The following is a 17,238-nucleotide window of genomic DNA, read 5'->3' as shown; positions in this document are numbered from 1 at the left end:
CCCGTAACGATGGCAATTGACAGGCAGAGGACAGGCAGGATTCTTGTGTAGCCTCCTCGTCACTGAAGGAACATAGCTGGCCAAGTTCTTGGTTGTCATTCTGCAAACTGGCAACGAGGGCAAACCTGATGGGTCCCCACAGGCTTGGGCGGGCACCGAATCAGCCCCGCGCGTGGGCAGGGTTAGGCCCTTTCTTTCAGGGGCACCTGCAGTTTCCGGCACACGCCTTGAAATAATTTCCATCTCCCCACATGTGTAATTTTGCGTGTCATTGCCCCTAATTGCATGCTTAACACACACTCTCTTAAAATGCAGCCCTTTTATCAGCAGTAGGTAGTAGCAGGTTTAATAGGGTGTTTGAATTCCTATAAAATTAATCTGTAGCCTTCTGCGATAGGAGACGGGCAGGGAGCCATGTGGTTCATATCCAGTGTTGATAAACTTGTTATAGAGGCAGGAAACATTTCTGATTGGAGCAGTGACAAAATAATTTGGAGTGGAGCCATAAAAAGAGTGGATGGTGATGGTTGGAGCACAGCAGAGATTGAAATTGCTGGTGTGTGGAAGCAGCGCTGCCAGCTAACATTGACTTAGTGTCTCTGGAGAACTCTAACGGCAAATGCATTTTATTAATGGCAATATTCTTTTAGGAAATGCTGAACCTTGTTGCAGAGGTGGAGCTCTCCTATGAGTATGTGGGTTTGGAAATTGGCCAGACCAAGACCTGTTCAGCTTAGCTCGCTGCTGGTCACTGCTCTGGCCTCTGCCTGCGGCAGGCAGGTTGTCTAAGGGCATGTTCTGGGTAAGACATCGTGTGACTGTCCATTTGCAGCTGGAATATCCTTTTCTAGTGGGGAAAATGCATCCATTCTCATTCTGGATTCAGTTATATGGGATAAAACGCTCAGAGACAGGAGGTCACATTTTGGCTGTTCTCTTGTTATCTTTCCTTTGAAATGAGTTTCCCAGTACATGAACGTCACCAGCAGGCACTGCCTGTCTGGGTTCCCAGCTGGGCTCCAGCTCTTACTGCCAGTTCCCCCGTTGTAACCCATCCTGCACCTCCTCTGGAGGAGTTTGCTGCTTTGCTCTCTAGATCTTGGGACCTCGGCTTGGCCTTGTTGCCGCTATGCAGAGTGCACTGCTCCAACCGGCATTGGTATTGGGGTACCAAGTTGGGCTTGAACATCTTTGTGCTTAGCTGTCTTGTGGGGCTTGATCAGCCTCAAAGGAGGCTCTGGTGTGCAGGTGTGTGATGGGGAGCCCTCACTTCTCATGGGCACCGGTGGCAGGTGAAGGAGAGGTTGGGGCTTTGGCTGCATCTTCTGTGCCTGCTCTTGCTGTCACTTCACCTTCTTCCATTTGTTCTTCTCCGCCTCAATCCAGCAGGGAAAAAACAAGTGTGGATAGAAGGGTTGGCTGCTGGGCACCATGGCGGGTGGCAGAAATGATGCAGGTTGTGCTTGCGGCCCTAGGGATGTGTGATGGAGAATGCAGTGTCTGGTCACTTAACAGGGCTGAATTTCACCTGTTATCTCCAACCACACTCATGGAGAACTGTGCTTCCTTCACTGTGTAAAACTGGGATGTGAATAACCAAGCAAAGCAACCCCCGCTGCAACACTGTCTTTTCTTTGCAGGGAGGCTGGTGGAAGGGGATTCTCTGGAGCTGAGCTGTAGTGCTGGTCCTGCAAAGGTGATACTGGAGCCAAACCAAATCGTGGTTTTGGACTGTAACCTGGCCCCTGTTGAGCAGGTCATCAATATCACGTGGAAGAAGAATGGGTTTCCATTAGTGGAGCAGGAGCATCTCCATGTGCTTCCAAATGGATCACTCTTCATCTCATCCCAGGCAAAGGACAGTAAATATCCTGAGAGGGCTGGCGCTGAGGGTAATTACTCCTGCGTGTCTCACAGTTCCCTAGGGGCTGTCACCAGTCAAACGGCTGCAGTCAGATTTTCAAGTAAGTGTTGGGGTTTTTTTGGTTGATTTTCTCCCCCCCCCCCCCGCCCCGCCCCCGGTGTTTATACAGACCATCTGCCTCCCAGAGAGTTTGAGATAAAGTGTCTATGAAGTGAAATTCTATTAATGCTGTGTAGGTGGGATTTGGGATAACCCACAAATAAGCAGTGGTGTCTTTCTATTATCCCACTGTTAACATCCTGTGAAACTCTCCCAGGTAAGTGCCATGAGCTATGAATTCAAAACAGGACCCTCATACCTCTCCAAAAACCAGTGCTTGTTTTTTCAGAGAACTTCACACCTCACAGCCCTGAGTGCAGCATCCTCTGCCTGGGGAGATGGCCATGGGGGTCCGGCTATGACAGCTCTGGCTCTCCTGGCCAAGGCTGTGATGGGCTCGTTGCCCCAGTGACATAGATAAGGAGCACCGCTCTAAATCTGTGAGCACCAGCTGAAACTAAGGGGCTGAGTGATGGGGAAGGGGTTGGGAGAAAGCACCCATTGCCTTTCTTCTGCAGGAATCACTTCTGGATGGTGTGTGCAGGAATGCACCCACGTTACTTGTGTGAGACAGCTGGAAGTACTGGCTGCGTTTGGGATGGGACCACTTGCATTGATGTGCTGTGTGCTCCCAGCTCAGTGGTGCTGAGCCCTTTATCCCATCCACACCCCAGAGGTGGCAGTGGGTGGCTTGCGACTCTGTCCAGATCAAGATCTGCCCTGAAGAGTGTGGATACAATGAGAAAAAGAGTTAATCATTGAGAGACAGTCAGGTGGATATGGGTGGTCACTTGAGGGGCAAAAAGCACTGGAAACAAGCCAGGCTGTACTCAAGTGGTCCAAGTTCCCCCTTGTCCTTGCTCTCAGTAGCTAGCTTAAGTCATAGCAGGCTTCCGGGGCACCTACTGCTCTCCCCATTTGTGACTTCTGGTGACTTTGACAGCTTTAGTGGTGTCTGAATATGGCCTTGTGAAAATGATAAAGACTGTGAACATAGTTAGGAACTGATGCACCGAGGGAGGTCTTGGGACCTTTCATCTTCTGCGCTGTGAGGTCCTCACGGACAGGATGTTGGACGTCTCCCCTTCTGATGGCTTTTGTTTCTGAAAGCTCAGCTCTGCCTTTAGTGCAGTGAGTGCAGCCGAACAGCAGAAGCTTAATCTTTGGCAAAGCAACTTATCTGACGAGAGTCCAGGCTGGTGGCTATGGTGAGCAGGAACGTTGTGGCTCTCCGTGTGCCTGGTGGGGCCAGAGGAGGTACCAGGGTCCCAGCACTGAATGTCAGTTCCCAAACGTGCTCTCTTAAAGCACAGTGTTGCTGTGCTGATTTCAGGTGTGGGAGGAAAGCAGGTAAGCCAAAACAGTTTTACAATGCTTTGGTGCCAGTGAGCGTGTCCCAGCATGGAAGGATGTGTCCAGCACCCTGCTTTTCAACTGCCTTATCCAGCAGGAGAGAGCACTGTGCTCACGGCTTCAGGATAAGGAAACTTTTGTGCGTGAGCATGGTCTGAAATGCCTATAGCAAGATCCTCCCCTCCCACAGAGACCAGACTAGACTGCGGCATTGGGCTTCTGCTCCCAGGCAGCCTTCTACCATCATCTCTTTCTGTGTCTGGCAAACCTTGCCAGGCTCCCACGGCTGGGCAGGACAGAGCTCCTGGCCCCACGGCTGCCTCTCCTCTCTGATGCAGGTCACTGGGCTGTTCTTGTCTTTGAATTTCTAACAGTGCGTTTGAGTGGTGTCGGCAGTGTCAGCACTGCAGAAGGGGGAGTTTGAACAGGAATGGCCAGGCAGGGCAGGATAACCTTTTCTGATACCTTTTCGCTAATCTGAAGGTTTTCCTCCAGTCTCAGTTTGTGGTGCTGGGCCTGAAGCGCCAGTGCAAATCAGGAGTTGAACAAATACTTTCCCAGCCTGCCCTGCTGTGACAGAGTGGTCTGGTCCTGTGAGGACTTGGAAAAGCTCTTCTGTAAGGAGCTGAGAGCAAGTTCAGCTGGAAAGCTGCAGGGAGGAGGTCATAGCCTTGAGCAGAAAGGATGACAGCTCTGGGAATAGGCTGTAGGGCTCACAGACTGGATTTGGCTGTGCACACCAGCTCAGCTGCCTCCAGGTCACCGTCAGTCTGGGTTCCTGGGTGAACAGTCAGTGCAGTTTGGGAAAGAGCATGGAGGGGACTTGGGGAGTTCCATGCTGAGCAAGGAGAGGTGAGAAGAGGGCAGAGCCAAGCAGCTGTAGCTCCCTCGGTAGCTGGTGAAGGCAGTAGGTGCCACTGGGTTTGCTCAGATGTTCCTGCAGGCGAAATTTACCCCATCTCGGCTCGGTGCAGATCTCTAAACTCTGGGGTAAACTCCAGACAATGAAGAGCAGTGCTGGAGGCTGGGACAGACGCCTGTCTACATGACAAAGAGTCTGTGGCTCCGCTTATTGTCAGGACTGTCTTGTGAGGTGAATATCTCTTTATAATGGAAGAGAGGAAAGAAAGGGCTCTTCAGGCTGTTTTTTATTTTGGTCTCTGAGAAGGACACTTCAAGATCTGAACCACTCCAAGATCTGAGCCACTGAATCTTTGCACAGCATTGAAGAGTAAAATTCCTTTGTATTCAGAAATGGCTCCTGGAGCTATTTTAAGTGTGTGAGTGCGGATAGATAAATGATTCCTTGACCTACCAAACAAGTGAGGTTAGAAAATAATGCAAATACAGCAACACTTCTCTCTTGTGCAGCGACTTACGTAAATGTCGATGGATGCAGCTGCACAGCACACCATGAGACACAGACCTGAAATGCATTTCCAATCTAGAGAAATCAGGGCCAAGGTGCTTTTGCACTTGCTCAGAGCTGTGGTAGGTGAAGAGGGAGAGTGGATATCCTAGCACCCACTCCTAGCACCCCATGATGTATTTAACCTCTGGTACCCCAGGCAGGGGGGCCCAGGTCTGGCCAAGCGTGTGTTTCAGACTGTGAGCACTGTGCTGTAGAAACCAGCACTCCTGATGGCAGGTGAAGATTTTGCCAGATCAGGGGGAAATCTTTGACCTATGCAACGTGTCCTCCTTTTCTGCGCAGAAGATGTTCAGCGTGCAGCACCCACAGAGCTGGTCACCCATCCCTCCTGTTCCCCCCTTTCAGTGATTTGTAGTGCCAGATAAATAGCTGGTTCCAGTATTTCATTAAGTGAAGGAGCTCCTGAGGGCTGTGAAGATGGAGTCAGGGATCCTGCATGTGGATACTGTCTGAGGAGGTGGGGGACCTGGAGTAAAAAAAGGCATCATTAATCCAAGAGGATTTATTTGGATGCTCCTGACTCAATCCCAGCCACCCTAAATTAGAATATATTCCCTTTTAGGGGTGACTTGTTGAAGTTTGCCCCATGCCTCTTGCCTGGTGGCAATGGTTTGTGCCTCTGTTATGGACCTGGGTTTATTGCTTGGTGTCTCAGGAGTGAGAACAGTGGAGACATCTCAAAAACAGGAGACTGACTTAAATTGCCCTTCTCTACCCCTGGACTTTTCCAGAGGAGTGTACATAGCTGACGCATCTCCATCCTGTTCTGGATTTCTCCCAGAAATGGGAAATTTCAGGTGAATTCTCTCCTTGTGTGTCCCTATATGTCTTCTTTTATTACCATCTGCACAGGGAAAGTGCTGTGTGCACCTGACATAACATTCATTTCTGAATGGAGAGCAGCGAGGGAATTGATTAATGAAATACATCTCTCGCTTCGATTTGTTTTGTGGGTTGGGCAGAAACACTTGGTCCATTAGCATTCAGCTGGTGCAAATGAGGACTGTAAAGGCCTTTTTTTTTTTTTTTTTTTAATCCCTGCCGCTGAATACAGTAGCCTATCCAAGGCTGTTTAGGTATAGATGGTGTTATTCTTTGTGCTGATTGCCCTGGGTACTGCTGATGAGTACCAGCCAGTAGAAGAAAACCTGTTCAGGAGGTGGGATATATTAACCCTGCCATCAGCCTGTGCTTCTGACCAGCAGTTCCTTTCCCGGGCTGGGGATCCATCCATGGTTGGCTGTCCACACCTTGTGGCAGTGGTGGCCGTGGCAAACGAGGAGGAGCGAGTCTGTGATAGCTCTTGGTGTGAGCGTGCCTGTTAAGTGAACAGCCGCCCAGGTTGATGAATTAGGTTTGCGGGTTTCTCTGAGCCCTGCGTGCTCCCATGTGGAAATACCAGCAGCGTTATTTTAGTTGTGGGAAGGTGTAGGTTTCTACCTGTTAATAACTACATCTGTGAAGATTTGTTAAAGCTGTTAATTTAGCTTAAACATTTTGTGCGAGGGAGGTTCTAGAAAATTACAGTAATTGTGACTGTCAGATGAAGATGTTTGCTGTGCCTGGAAGGAACGGGCCTGCATCGCATGGCTGCTGGCAGCAATCAGAGGAGAGGTTTGGTGCATTGCTGCACCTGGAGGGACAGGCCACAGCTGGAATCAATGCATACGGGCTCTCCTGATCCACTCTCCACAAGGAGAGCATCGTTTCTCCGTGATGTGCCATGTGTCTGGGATTTGAGGAAAGGCAGGCTGGGATTTAATCTTATTTTAAGGATTTATTTTGGTGACTGTAGGAAGAGCCAGGCTGGGCAGGGAAACCTCTAGCAGACTAATGCACAGGCTCTGGACCATCTGCAGATGGGACTTTCAGTGCTGTTTCGAGTAGGTGGGGAACCAGCATCTTTGAGGAGGCAGGAGCAAGCCCTGTACGGGATAGCTGAGCAGCACAGGTCCTGTGCTGCCAGATGGTCCTGCAGACCGAGCGCTGGTCTGGCTCTGCCTCTACCACGCTGTCGGGCCGTGGCAAATCGCTCCCATGACTTTCTGTGCCTGTTTCCCTTCCTCCCCCTCCAGCCTGTTCAGAGGTGAGCCGTTTGGAGACAGGGCGTCTGGGCAGTGTATGAGATCTCAGTGGGAGCCGAAGTTGCCCCCAGCTTAGAAATACCTCCTAATAATTGTAAAAGATCCAAAGGGGACGAGCACATGGAGAGTCTAGGGGCAAAGTGCTGTGGGAGAGAGCAGCAAGCCCGTTTCAGAAGGCTGAATTCCTTGCATAGACTGCATTTTCTGCCTGGGGTGTAGTGTTGCTGGCTGGCAGTCTTTCCAAGCTCACGGCCTCCTGCACGGATCAGGCTGCTGGGAGAGGGGGAGGGTGCTGTGTTTCACCATCCTGCAGTCACCCCTGGGTTTGGGGCTAAAAGCCTTGGCACACACGGCTTGGCTCCAGCTGGGTTTAACGTGTCAGCAGGGAGAGAGCTGCGTGCTCCATTCCTGAAGGCGCAGAGCCTGGTGCTTTGGCGTGTTGCTGTGGGCAATTTTCTGTGAGGCTCCTCACCTTCTTGCCTGCAGTGGGTAATTTTTACTGAGTGGCCTATTAAGGTGTTCAGGGTAATCAGTGTAACAGGGCTGGGAGGTGTTTTGTGGTTCGGGATGGCTTTGCAAGCTAAACTCTAGCTGAGAAGTTGAAAATAATGTCCAGTATGTATCCGTCATCTTTGTTTCGTCTTTTCCCCACAAGCATCCTCTTTCCCTGCCTCCCTATGTGAAAACCTCTCACTTTGCAGCACTTCTGCAGTAACCCCTTCCATCAGAACATGTTTCTGGGAGGAGAACAGCCCCTCTTAAGGTTCCCAGTGGCCCTAGGGTGAGCAGTGTGTTGGAGCCTGTCTTGTGCTCGCTGTGACCCACGTGTGTGTCTGTGCAGTGCGTCAGAGCAGCAGGACCTGCTTTCCAGTCCTTCCCTTCCACAGCAGGCTTGCCTTGCTCTGGCTGATTCTCTTCTTTCCTCCCAGCGCCAGCTGTTTGCAGCACAGCTCTGAGCCTAGGTTGGGTCATGCTGTAGGTGCTGGATGTGTTCTGCCTTCTCCTTTCTGCCTTAGTACCCCTTGGGATGACAGAGGAGGAACACAAGGGATCGCAGCATGTTGTGGTCTTGGCCCCAAGCTGAGGCAGAAGGTGCTTGTGGAGCAGTGATGAGCTTTGCCAGCAATTCTGTCTCTGCCTGAACCTCACCAGTGCTGAGATCCAGGGTTCTTGTTTGGTCCCGTGTCAAAGAAACCTTTTCACCTTTCTTATCTTGCTTTGGTGTTGCTTTCTGTGCCCAGAAGATCCCTGTTTATGTTCCCTGTCCTCTCCTTCACTGGGCAGGCTGCAGGCTCCTTCTTTCAGAGCTTGCAGAGGTGATTTTTTTTCAGCCTGTCCTCAGTGATTCCCACTGTCCCTATCCTGATCCTGTAAAAGAAGAAAACAGCTGCTCAGCCTCTGAATCCCACCCCAGGAGTTATCACGAGAAGCTGCTAAGAGACACAACAAGGTTTGCTCTGTGTTGCCAGGGTTGGACCTTCAGCACCCACTGAGCTCTCAGCCTTTGCTGGCTCTACCGGGGAGCTGTGACTCTGCCTGGGAAGCCTGCCTGTTCCTGCGTGCCACTTGGAGCGGGAGGGACACTGAGCTCCCTAATCAGGGTCACTGTTTAGTCACGCTCCTCCACATCCTAATGAGAAATCTGTCACGGGTGCATTTCTTGGCTCTTTGCTTTTGAAGAGCCGTTCCGGAGCCCAGCACAGCAGGCAGATGGGGCTGGGTGGAGGTGAAGGGCAGGATCCGGTTCTCAGCAGGGAATTTCAAGTTTGCAGACACAGGTCTGGCAGGTGATGGGGAGGAATAGCCGACAGCCCTCTGCTTTGGGACAGGTTAGTGTCTGGGTAACCCCGGGGAGTCCGGGAGGCACCATCGCATTTTGTACTGCTTTGTGCTTCATGCCAAAATGTGCAGAGGTAAGCCTGGCTCACTAAACGTCCTGCATCTCTTACCAAACTGTACAACATGTACGTGCATGCCGTGAGGGAGAGCAAAGAGAGCAGGGAGCTGCCCACTGGGATTTACGGAGCTGTTGGTGACAGTGGCGTTGCTGTTTGTGCACACCATGTGCTACTTAGGCTCTCCCGCCTCTGGAGACTGGTCTAAAGGTTGTTTTGATGGTGCCATCCTGAACGTGCGCTGGCATTTGATGGATTTTCTTTTAAACTCTTGGGTTCAGCAAGTTTTATTAACATGAGCTTAAAAGATCTTGTAATCCGTAGAAATTACTCGGTGTTAAAGTGGTCTGTAGTGTATATTTGAAAATACTACAGCAGTTGACTGAATTGGGGCCTTACATATTAATGTCTCTTTCAGATTTTTCCAGGAAAACATTTTTCATTGTCATTTGTATTGAATTGAAAAACTAGACTTGGGGGACAGCTGGTGGGAGAATTCAGTCTGTAGCTGCTGCAGAGAGCAATGAGTTGCTTTAAACACGTGATAACTATTTAAATTAAAGAAAAAACACTAATGGCAGCTGAGAATATGCTGAGGTTAAAATGGGTCGTGTAAAAGCATTTAATTTTCAAAACTGTACATACTTTCTCAAGCTAACACTACAGTAAAGTGCGTATGTGTGTGCATGTATCTTTGTGTGTGTGTGTGATGCAAAGAAAACTTCAGTTTTGGAGTCCTGTGAAATCCAAAGCAAGCTTCTTGGGAAGTGGTGGTGGGACAAGCACATGATTGTGTTGGAGGACCAGAAGGTCACTTGGGGTCCTGCTGCACTTGGCGCAGCAGTCAAGCCTGTTTTCTGGGTGAAATTTATGTTTATTGTGCCACGTTCAAGATTTTTGGCACTTTTGTTATAATATTGCTGGATAAATTTGTACGGCAGGGTGGGTTTAACAGCAAAGGCAGTTTAACAGAGACTTATTGAAAGCAGGAGCCAGGTCTGGTGGAGAAGAATACAAGCTTTCTGCCCCCATCAAGGAGCCTGCATGCATATTCAAAACTCCACCGTGTGACTGAGATGCCTTCGGGTTATGCTATTGATAGGACAGATGCTGACAGCCCCAGGGGGGAGAGTTTCTGCTCGGCTGAAATCAGCAGGGTTTTGCAGTGTACTGGAAAGGGAGGAAGATCAGGCAGCTGTGTATGAAGGATGGGAAGGGTGCGGTCCGAGAGCAATCACAAACATTGCTTTGTCTCCGAAGCAAGTTCAGCCTCTGTAATACAGAAAGAAGCAGATAGACGGAGGTGAGCCTTGGAGAGCAAACAGGTGTCCTGGCATGTATAAAATCTGTGCTCCTCCTCTTAGCAAGGTCTGTATCCTCCTGGCTGCATCTTATCTGCTCAGGTAGGATGAAGTTAGTTTCTGCAGGCAAAGCTGTTCGCTATGGAGAAGGAGGATCATAACTCTTACGGTCTCTCGCCCTAGTCTCCAGCATTGCCAACCTGTGGGCAGTTGTTTAGTGTCAGTAACTTGACATCTGACTTTGTTCTTCCTCTTGCCTTGTTTTAATTTCCTGTGGCTGTGGGAATGCCACAAGGCAAGGGGAAACTCTCCTCTCTCAGGGTTGTGGCAGTTCCCCTCTTCTTTTTCTCATTCTACGTGTCCTTCCCAAACGGAGCAAGTGAACAGACAAGGAAGTAATTTAGGAAGGCAACTGCCGAAACCAGCTAATTGCCTCTCTTTTCTCTCACACTGTTGCCTTAAAGGAGAAAATGAGGCAAGAAGCAAATTTGCACATTGAAACCTTTCAGTTAGTGTTGTTAGGACTGCTGAGGGTCTGTAGAGCGTGGGAAAGTGAGGAATTGCATTTCAGGCTATCTTTAGGAGAGAAAGCCTTCCTCTTAACTCATGTAACAAAACAAGTTTGCATTTCTCAGCAGAAACACTGAGTTATTAACTTTTCTTCCCTTCTTCTTTCCCCAGCATTATCACGCTTTTTCCAACAGCCGGAATCGCAGACAGTGGAAGAAAATGGCATGGCCCGGTTTGAGTGTCGGATCGAAGGACTGCCCTCCCCTGTCATCACATGGGAGAAGGACCATGAAGCTGTTCCAGCAGAACCCAGGTGATTCCCTGATTGCTTTCTTGGGTCAGCAAACCAAAACCTGACCATTTAGGATGTGGAGATACTTCATAAAAAGGTAGAATGGAGAGAGAGAGATGATAGACCAGATTTGGACCTGATAATGAAGTGATGTAAGAGGAGGTGTTCAAATGCAAACAGGTCCAACTCAGTTCTCCAGTGGTCTGGAAAGGCTGTATGCAAAGCCGCATGATTTCAGCACAGTTTACATCAGCCATTTACTCCCTATCCAGAGCGTTGGAGGGAAACCAAGACTACGCGGAAAGGCAAACAGCAGCATAAAAGTGAATAGTGAACCTTGAAATTGTGCCAGTTCTTCCAGCACAGAACCTGCGCCCTGTGAAGGCCTGTGTGTGCATGGAACAGGGCACAGTGGGCTGTGGCGTGGGCTGCCTTTGGCTTGTCCTCTTGTGTGAAGTGAAGTGAGGTAGAAGTCTTTGGGGGATTGGGCCTGGCGTGAGGAATATTTTTCCAGCTGACTGTGAGGGTGGAGCACTGGGGATACTGGGCATACCCAGCTGAACTCCATGATGTGTTTTGTCTTTCATTTTGGTTGTGGTTTTAGAGACGGTCATGTTCTTCACTGTTTTCCCGCACAGATTTGTCTCAGGGTTAATGATTCTTCTAGAGCACTGCGTGTGCTCAGTAACCTGGGAGGTCTTTCCATTTGTTTTATTCCCATATTTAGAGGTCATCTAGAAAAACCCCTGAATTTTCTTTTTTTGGAGGGAAAAGATAACAGTCCTGCAGCATGGTATCTTTTCCTTAATGAAGGTCAGTTACAAGCATGAGAAGAGGATAAGCCATTAGTTGGCTGTTGGTCTGTAGATGTCACTCCTGCAGGGGATCAGTGGCTGCATTGTCCTTTAGTTCTTAAAAACTCATTTTCTGTTCAGCAGAAGGAGCTGTTTCCCTCCCAGGGAAGTTAAGCCAAGAGGCAGGAGGAAAGGAGGAAGGAGGGGTGGGGTAAGGTTTAGGAATAATTTTGCAGCAATGACTATTTCTGTAAGAATAACCGCTTATATCCTTGAGTCTGAAGCGTGGCATCTAAAGGTTTATAGGAGGCTGTTGCTTTGTAATGAGAAGAAAATTATTTAATTAAAAAGAAAGAACAAACACAAAAGAAAGGATTGCAGAGGGAAGTGTGCCATAGATAGGGCAATGGCTTTTTAATGAGACAGCTCGATGGATGTTGTGAAATTACTTGCTTGGAGATTGTTTTCAACACGGGCAGCCTGAAAATTGTTTTGCTTGTAAAAGCCAGACCATAATCTCTGGCTGCAGATCTTGCTTTTTAAATCATGTTTTAGCTAATGTGCTTTTTCAGAAGGATTTGCTTTTTTGTTGTTGTCTAGTTTTTGTTGTTGGATTTAATATAACCGGCTTTCGAAGGAATTAAGTGAATTCCAGGAAACATTGGCTGCCAACCAGAGCTCTGTTATCCTTACCCCATCATGCCTAAGGACCAGATCTCAGGCCAGCCTCTGATTACTGTGGACTCCCTCCTGCGCACGCATCTGATGAGCCTGTGAAAATGCAATCATTTGGATAGGTAGGTGTCAGGATGATGATTTCATATTCCAGAATAGCAAGGTTAGGTTTATGTACAAAATCAGGCTCTGGGGCTATGGATACAACCCTTGAGATAATGCTGCAACATCAGTGTTTATGATTTATTTTAGGAGGGATAGAATAGTCATGGCAAGCCAATACTGCTTTTTTTTTTTCCTTTTTCATTTTTTTTTCTTCTTTTTTCTTTTTTATGTTGATCTTGCCTTTGGGGTCTCTCTTCAGCCTTTGCCCTTGGGCACAGGTTCTAGCATTGTGCCACCTCTAACATGCTGATGGCTGAGCTTAAAAAATGCTTAGACAACCCAAAGGGTAGAGAAGTGCTTGTTGATGATTTCAGATGATTCCTGTTGAAGTTCAGGACAAAATCGAACTTTCATATGTGAGTGAGTAAGTCACAGAAGTATTTTGCAGTTCTGGCTCTGAAGTACTTTTAAAAACCATGGTCTTAAATCTGCAACAGCTGCTGAGAGGTGGCTTGCAGGATTTCTCTAGATTGCAGTTGCTTTGGGGTGTGTACCTCATCTCTTGGCGTAATCTCTTCTCTGGTTTAGGTGCTGGCTGGGTTTCACGCCAGGCTCCAAATTACTGTTTATTTTCTCTAGAGCCAAGATGAGCACTTGCTAAGAGCTGGAGGTCTTTGGAGGTCTGCACATAAACACGTACCCTACACATCATGTGGTCTGCAATCACAATATCTTTTTCCATGTTTTGGCTGAGGGTTTTATCTGTGTTGAGAGTTTACTTCTGTCATGTGTCAGGAGTGCCTTAGTATGGCTCTCATGCATGTACAGAGCTCCTGAGCTGTGAGCAAAAGGGCTTGTAGAATTTGAGTCTGCAACAAAGCTGCAGGTTCCTAACTTGTCCCGAGGACTGGTGCTTTAGTCTGTTTTGTGTACCTTCAAAAGGATGTGAGGAAGGATGTGCCAGCAGTTTGCTGGGGAGAAAGTAAGAAAGGGAACTGGGCTGTTAATACTTAAATATTGTCTGCTATACACACAGCACAGTGCACTGAGCTGTAGGGTTGCAGGGCTTCGACACAAGGCAGCGGTGTTTGATTTCAGTTCTTGAGCTGAACTGCCCTCACGTTGGTCACTGAAGTGGGCAGCCGTTGGTCCCTCTGCGCTCCATTCTCTGCCCCTGCTCTCCTGTATGAGTCTGCCTGGGGAGGAGCAGAGAGGGGAACAGCGACATGTCTGTGTCCTGTTGCACTTCATCTTGCTGCCTTCTGTGCCCACGGTAGTTGGGCCCTGGTCTGTGCGTGCTGCCCTTTAACCAGCTACCTGTGGCAAGTGGGGGGCCTGCCTTTCGCCTCCATTCAGGGTGGTTGTCTGTGAGATCCTGGCACTGTAGCTGTCAGTGGCAAAACTCCTGACATTGCCGTGGCACCAGCGTTTCTGTTTCTCCCAGGGTCTGTGTCCTTTGATTTTTGTTTTCTGCTTATTCCATAGTGAAGGTGAGCAGACAAAAAGATTTGCCCTTTGTGTGGTAGAAAAGCTAGTGCCAACTGTCTGCTCTGAATCATCAGGCAAACTTGGCATCCTTGCAGAGAGCCTGGGGATGGAGCAGAACGCCCTTGCAGGCTGCCTGGAGTCTTCTGGTCCAGGGCTGCTGGGACCTGAAGAGCTGGAGGCTTTGAGCAGCTGGGAGAAACTCTGGCTAGAGAAATCCTGCCTTTCTCCCCTCCTTGCTTCCCTGGGAGAGCAGTGCTCGCCATAGGACATACTGCATGAAGTAGACTTCTCCACTGCTGGTCTTGCCGAAAGGACCATCTTCAGCTATGTGTTGATCGAGTCTCCTTGCTCACTCCCCCTTGCCTCCAGCTCCTGCTCTCTTTAGAAACACAGTGGCTTGTTTTCTGCCCTCAAGAGAAGCCGGGTGTGTTGCTTGAGTGTGACCGTGGACATGGTCCTGAGCTGACCCTGCTCTGAGAGTGGAAAGAACAGACAATTTTCAGACGTCCTTCCCAGCCTCAGTGAATCTGTGATACATAATTGGAGTGTCTTTTTGTGGCTGGGAGATGCCTCGTCTAGTGTTTGAAATATGTTGATATTAATTACAGACTCAAATAGCAGATGCACGACAAAAATAAATATTATCGCAGTGGGAGGCTTTCCCTCCACAGAGCTGAGAGGATGCAAATATTTGTCTTCTTTCTCCTGAGTCCTGATGAGGCATCCTGATGAGGGCTTTCTGGGTACCACCTCCTCTGAGGCCTCTGGAACTTGATCCTGAGAAAAGCGTCTTTGTATGTAGCAGGAACGTGGCTTCAGGGATGCAGGGCAGTTGCCCTGGTGTACGTGGGAAGCTTCAGCAAGTCTGTGTCCATGAATCAGGCTGTAAGATTGTGCCAGTAGAGACAGTGTGGTCACTGGAGGAGCTCTGTTAGCTGTTCTGTCTCTTCATTAGCTGTGAAAAGGACGAGAAGTGATGAGCTCAGATTGCAGCAGCCGAGGTCCAGGATAGACGCTAGACTCACAGCAGAGGTATTTGTCCATGAAACAGACTGCTTAGGGCAGGGGAGGTATTTCCATTGCTGGAGATTTAGGATAAATGTTTGTCGGAGCAGGTGTGCTATTGGTGCCCATGGCTTGAACACAGGATGGGTGATCTCTTAAGGTCCTCCTGGTTCCATGACCTTCACTCGTGGCACTCCAGCTGTCTGAGCACCTGGACAACCACAGTTTTACTTATCAAGTGTACTTACTGGGATCTTTGTGGATGGAAGTACTGGCATTCATAGTTATAACTTGTCTTTGTGCTGTTCCCATGGAATAGCTGCTATCCCTCCTCTTAGCAATTGCCTTTGAATGTGTCCTCTTCATAATGAAGACTGATAACCCAGAGCTGCCTGTCAAAGCTCGGCAGCTCTGTTTATAGAGGCTTGCAATTAAAAATGGATCTCATATATAATTAAAAAGGATCACGTAGGCTTTGCGCCTTGCATTCAGGAATAAAGAGGCTGCCATCTAGGAATCCAGGCAGAAAATGGAGATGCTGACAGCCAGCTCCTACTTTTATGCTAATTGCTAATCATCTGCTTTGTTCAGTAGAATGCGGCAAGGATTGTGTTCATGTTGTGAGCCATGTAGCCATTTCACTCCATGGAAGTGTTGCCCAGTAGCACGCCATGGGCAAATAGGGGGATGCTGAATGCCCGGCTGTAAGTTTGTCAGCTTGTGAAAGCCAGAAACTCTTGGAAGAACAAAAGCAATCAACACAACCCAGGAATGGTGCAGCTTTACGTGGCTGTGTCTGGCTGCTTTGGGCCGTGAAGATGTAGCTATGTATCAGTTGGCCCCTTCACGTATTTGAGGTGCAACAGGAGAAAGATGTTCAGACTTCTTTGCAATGTATTTTTTCTCTGTCTACCAAACCTTTGTGAAAATGAAGTGGTGAAACTGGCTGTAGCCTGTGTGAAGGCACTTGCACATCTGGAGATGTCTACAAATCTGCACGTAGAAATGCGTATGTGTGTATGCAGTTGTTTTATACTGCGCAGTTGGCTTGTATCAGCAAAGCCTTGTTGGTCTGGTCTACCAAAAGCAGATCCCGTGTTGTGAAAACTCCAGTGCCGCAGATAGGTCTGTATCTGTTGCTTTTTAAGAACCATCAGTGGCGTGGCTCAAAGGTTTGTCGGTCCCACTCTGCTGTGGTTACCAGGGTCTGTACATGATACATCTGCAGGAGAAAAAGCAGGGATAAATGGGCTTTGAGTTGATGAGGAGCTCAGGTAAAGCATAGCCTGTCTCACACTCTTCCTTTTGGTCACTCAGGTTTATAACCCTTCCAAATGGTGTCCTCCAAATCGTGGATGTGCGGGAGAGTGATGCTGGGGCTTACCACTGCGTGGCAACCAATGCCGCCCGAAAACGCTACAGCAATGATGCAGTCCTCAGTGTCCTGAAAGGTAAGGGGCAAGCAGGAGTGTTGGGCTGGGCACATGTCTGCCAGCTAGCCATTGCGCGTGATGGCAAGCTGAGCTGAATTATCAGTGACAATCTCTCCTGCTGGTGTGGCTCTGCACATGGCAGGCTTTGTTTAAAACTTGCAGAGAAGGCATTTTATTAAAGATTTCTCTTTACCCTGATGGGGTAAACAGGCTGGCTTAGGAGGTAGTGCCACCTGGGAGTCACAGCTGGCTGTTCTGCCCAGCCCCAGGACCAGGCAGCCAGCAGTAATAATGGGGGTGTTTCTGTCTGCACCAAGGTTGGTTTTTTTTTGCAGGTGGATTGTAGCAGCAGGTGGATTATAACAGCCCTAGGCTCCTTTACGCTCTGGGGCTCTTAGAAGGGTTTGGGCACCCTGGTTGCACCTTGGGGAGGGGGAGGTGCAGGTTGTTGTAGTCTTGTCTCCGGTGGCCTTGGATGGCAAGACAAGCAAAGGAGGAAGACGCTTGCCCAAGCTAGCAAGAGAAACAGTTGGAGGCTGGAGTAGTTGGCAGGGGTGCGTCTACCCTGGGTTGCGTAGCAGTGTCCAGAGGAGGTTAGGCACAGTGATGTCTGGGTTGCTGGCTCTTCGCTGAGCTGTTGGGTAGGCTCTGGGGATCTTTTTGTGGTGTTTGGGAACAGCCTCAGCTGGGATTTCTTCTGGTGACACACACCATTGGAGCAAGGCTTTGGATCTGAGCTGTCCTTTGCCTCCCAAGCTGGGCCTCAGTCTCTTAGTGCATTTTTCTCTGTAAACCAAGAGTGCAGTGGGCAAGTCTGGACATGAGAATGTAGCTGAGAGCGTAAGTGCAGCGGAGGTCTCCAGACTCCAGCATCTTTCCCAGCACGCCTGGCTGCCTCCCCAGTTCTG

At 49.0% G+C, this 17,238-nt stretch overlaps 1 protein-coding gene across 6 annotated transcripts in view; it reads left to right on the top strand.

The window, feature by feature from the left end:
• Nucleotides 1–17,238, top strand: part of IGDCC4 (immunoglobulin superfamily DCC subclass member 4) — a 100,757-nt gene that overhangs the window by 35,059 nt on the left and 48,460 nt on the right. For 5 of the 6 annotated variants that reach the window (XM_075764580.1, XM_075764577.1, XM_075764575.1 and 2 more), the window contains exons 2-4: nt 1,641–1,964; nt 10,710–10,851; nt 16,215–16,348. In XM_075764580.1, the coding sequence (XP_075620695.1) occupies nt 1,641–1,964; nt 10,710–10,851; nt 16,215–16,348 (600 nt within the window). Of the gene's footprint in view, nt 1–1,640; nt 1,965–10,709; nt 10,852–16,214; nt 16,349–17,238 lie in introns of those variants that run through there. The other variant, XM_075764578.1, reaches the window with a different exon arrangement.

Source organism: Balearica regulorum, chromosome 12 (assembly GCF_011004875.1).
Source record: "Balearica regulorum gibbericeps isolate bBalReg1 chromosome 12, bBalReg1.pri, whole genome shotgun sequence".
Lineage (NCBI taxonomy): Eukaryota > Metazoa > Chordata > Aves > Gruiformes > Gruidae > Balearica > Balearica regulorum.
The sequence above is the reverse complement of the archived record's forward strand: the minus strand, read 5'-3'. Positions and strand labels throughout refer to the sequence as shown.